The sequence below is a fragment of the Nyctereutes procyonoides genome, unplaced genomic scaffold (assembly GCF_905146905.1).
Source record: "Nyctereutes procyonoides isolate TBG_1078 unplaced genomic scaffold, NYPRO_anot_genome, whole genome shotgun sequence".
Lineage (NCBI taxonomy): Eukaryota > Metazoa > Chordata > Mammalia > Carnivora > Canidae > Nyctereutes > Nyctereutes procyonoides.
In genome coordinates, this window is record NW_026575133.1 from 57,761,322 (window position 1) to 57,764,192 (window position 2,871).

At 45.5% G+C, this 2,871-nt stretch overlaps 1 protein-coding gene across 1 annotated transcript; it reads right to left on the reverse strand.

The window, feature by feature from the left end:
• Positions 1-1,722: 1,722 nt before the first annotated feature.
• Positions 1,723-2,200, reverse strand: LOC129523202 (60S ribosomal protein L32-like). Its single transcript, XM_055345815.1, has one exon. It carries the CDS (start codon positions 2,170-2,172, stop codon positions 1,723-1,725), a length of 450 nt encoding a protein of 149 aa, XP_055201790.1. The 5' UTR covers positions 2,173-2,200.
• Between the last annotated feature and the right edge of the window lie 671 nt (positions 2,201-2,871).

The following is a 2,871-nucleotide window of genomic DNA, read 5'->3' on the forward strand; positions in this document are numbered from 1 at the left end:
CTTTCTCTCTAACCCTTGTACCCAAGTCCCCCAGACCCCAGGGGGAAAAAATAGTCTCCTCCTCTAAATAGACAGGATATCTCCCTGTCATTTTTAGGTCATTTGTCCCAAATCCTATAAAAATTTCCTAACTGACCCTCTGTCTTCCTTTACCAGTCCCTTGCCCTTCACCTGGCTGGCTGCCTGACCTGTCTGTTCTTGACATGAGCCTGGCCTCTCCTGACACCCAGAGTCACCCTCCCTATTCCAGCAGATCTTGTCGTTGGCATCGGACTGCATTTCCCAAAGAGCATCCCAAGGATCGCATGAAATGCTCTGAGTTGGGGTGGGTTTGGGAAACTCCTATGGCTACATCTCTATCCTGGGGATACACAGTGCATGTTACATAGGAAAGGCTCTGGAGAGTCTTCTACAAAGGCTACTGTTCAACTAGGAGGACTCAGGCCTCCCTAGATATCCCAGGTCTAGTCCTCTGCTCTCCTTCACCCAGCCCCCAGCCTTATTAGTGCTCTTGATTACTTCTGTATATTTCAGACCCCGATAACTAATATCAAGTAAGTATTTGGGGCTTTCTGGACGGCCCAGAGTTCAAGCCTGAGCACACAGTTCCAAATGAGAAGTTGAGAGTTGATTAAAGAATACCAAATAATTATGAGGCACATTTAAAATGTTTGTGGGTTGAATGAGTGAAAGAACAAATGAATTCACTGAATGAAGGAGAAAGCTTATAACCTGGGATCTGGGATGTCATTTTAATTTGTTTCCATGTTTAGGTGAAGACAATGATATTCTTCCTTTAGGTCTGTGTGTATGTATGCAAAGACTCTCTTGGTCTAAGAGAAGAATTGCTCTAGAAGTGTCTATGCATGGATACACAGCTGTGGCATATGTTAGCAGGTGCCCTGTTCGGTCCAAAGCACCCCTTCTCTTCATGCTTTGTCGTTAACCTGCTTTTGTCTGGGAGAAGGCCTCATGGGCACCTGTGCTCACTGAGGGTGACTTTTGCTTGTCCTAAGAACTTCTCTGGCAAGGAAGAGGTTGTGCTCATAATAGCAAGTACAGGAATGTCCCAAGGAGCAAGTCCCTAACCTTACAACCAGTGGCTTTCCTTTTAGGCTAGCCATCCCCACTTTTATAGGTGAGGAGGTCCAATCAGAGACTGAATTGCCTGAGCGCATGGCGCTGGTGGAGTCAGAATGCAAACCTCTGGCCCTCGGCTTACAGAGCTTGACCTGGGCTTCCAATCCCAGCTTACTGATGGAATACAGGGAGATTTTTTACACTATTGGATGCCTAGGCCCACTCTGAAAGAGCAGTGGAAAAGGGGCTTTGAAATGGTACCCTAGCAACCTTGCACAGGTCCACATAGGCCATGCAGGCAAAATGTGAGGCTCAGCTCGTCTGAGTCTTGGCAAGACAGATTGTGATGGGATGGCAGTCCAGGGATGGGAGCCTGGGAGGAGCTGGTAGGAGACTGGCCCACATCCCCTGCTGCGGTCATCTGGCCCCTTTTGTCTCCATGTTGTCCTTCTGGCATGGTGGACAGGGCTCTTTAGGAAATGGCACCCTTTGTTCTTCTTTTCACTGTCACTGTAAGAAATAAACTGTCTATGTGGTGTGATGAGCACTAGGTGTTATATGCAACTGATAGCTTATTGAACACTACATTTGAAGCTAATGACATACTATATGTTGGCTAATGGAATTTATTTTTTTGTAGTTTTATGGTTTTATTAACACAAATATGACACGCACATAAGCTGTCTCTTCATTTTCTTCGCTACGCAGCCTGGCACTGGGATTGGTGACTCTGATGGCCAGCTGGGCTGCTCTTTCCACAATGACTTTGCAGTTCTTGGAGAATACATTGTGAGCAATCTCTGCACAATAAGATTTGTTGCACATCAGCAGCACTTCAAGCTCCTTGACGTTGTGGACTAGGAACTTCCGGAAGCCACTGGGCAGCATGTGCTTTGTTTTCATGTTGCTCCTGTAACCAATGTTGGGCATCAAGATTTGGCCCTTGAATCTTCTGCATACCCTATTGTCAATGCCTCTACATTTCTGCCAGTTGCGCTTAATTTTGACATATCGGTCTGACTGGTGCCGGATGAACTTCTTGGTCCTCTTTTTAATGATCTTGGGCTTCACCAGAGGTCTGAGGGCAGCCATGATGCCCAGCAATCGATGGCTGCCACCTCCGCAGGCAGCGCCAAGGAAGAGAGGGCTAATGGAATTTAAATTAAAAAAATTTTTAAAGAAATGAACTACCAGTGTCTCCTTGGATTAGTCAGGTCTTGATCTTGTCTTATGTGTCTGCTTGACAATCACCTGACACTGGTGGAGATGAAGCCCAGAATGTCTCATTTCTGATTGTAGTTTTTACTTCTTAGTTTGAAACAGTGATAGATTCACAGAAAGTTGCAAAACAGTGTACAGGAGGTCCTGTGTACCTTTCAGCTTGTTTCTATCAGTGATAATGTCATTGTAACCACAGGACCATATCCAGTCCAAGACATTGACATTGGTATAATCCACAGAACTTCTTCAGATTTCATTAGTTTTATAGGTACGCGCATGTGGTTCTATGCAGTCTTAGCCCATGTGTAGATCTGTGTGACCACCACCACCACAATCAAGATACAGCGCCATTCCATCACCATGAGGCTCTCACATACCATCCCTTTACAGCCTCACCCACCATCCCTGTTCCTTGCCCTAGCAACCACGAATCTGTTTTCCATCTCTAACATTTGGATATTTTGAGAATGATACAAATGGAATCAGACAGTCTATTGAAACTGGCTTTTGAAATTGGCTTCTTTTACTCAGCATAATTCCCTTGAGATGCCCCCAAATTGTTGCCTATGT

Excerpts from the sequence above, each read along its gene's own strand:
- LOC129523202 (XM_055345815.1), bottom strand. The coding sequence starts at position 2,172 with ATGGCTGCCCTCAGACCTCTGGTGAAGCCCAAGATCATTAAAAAGAGG.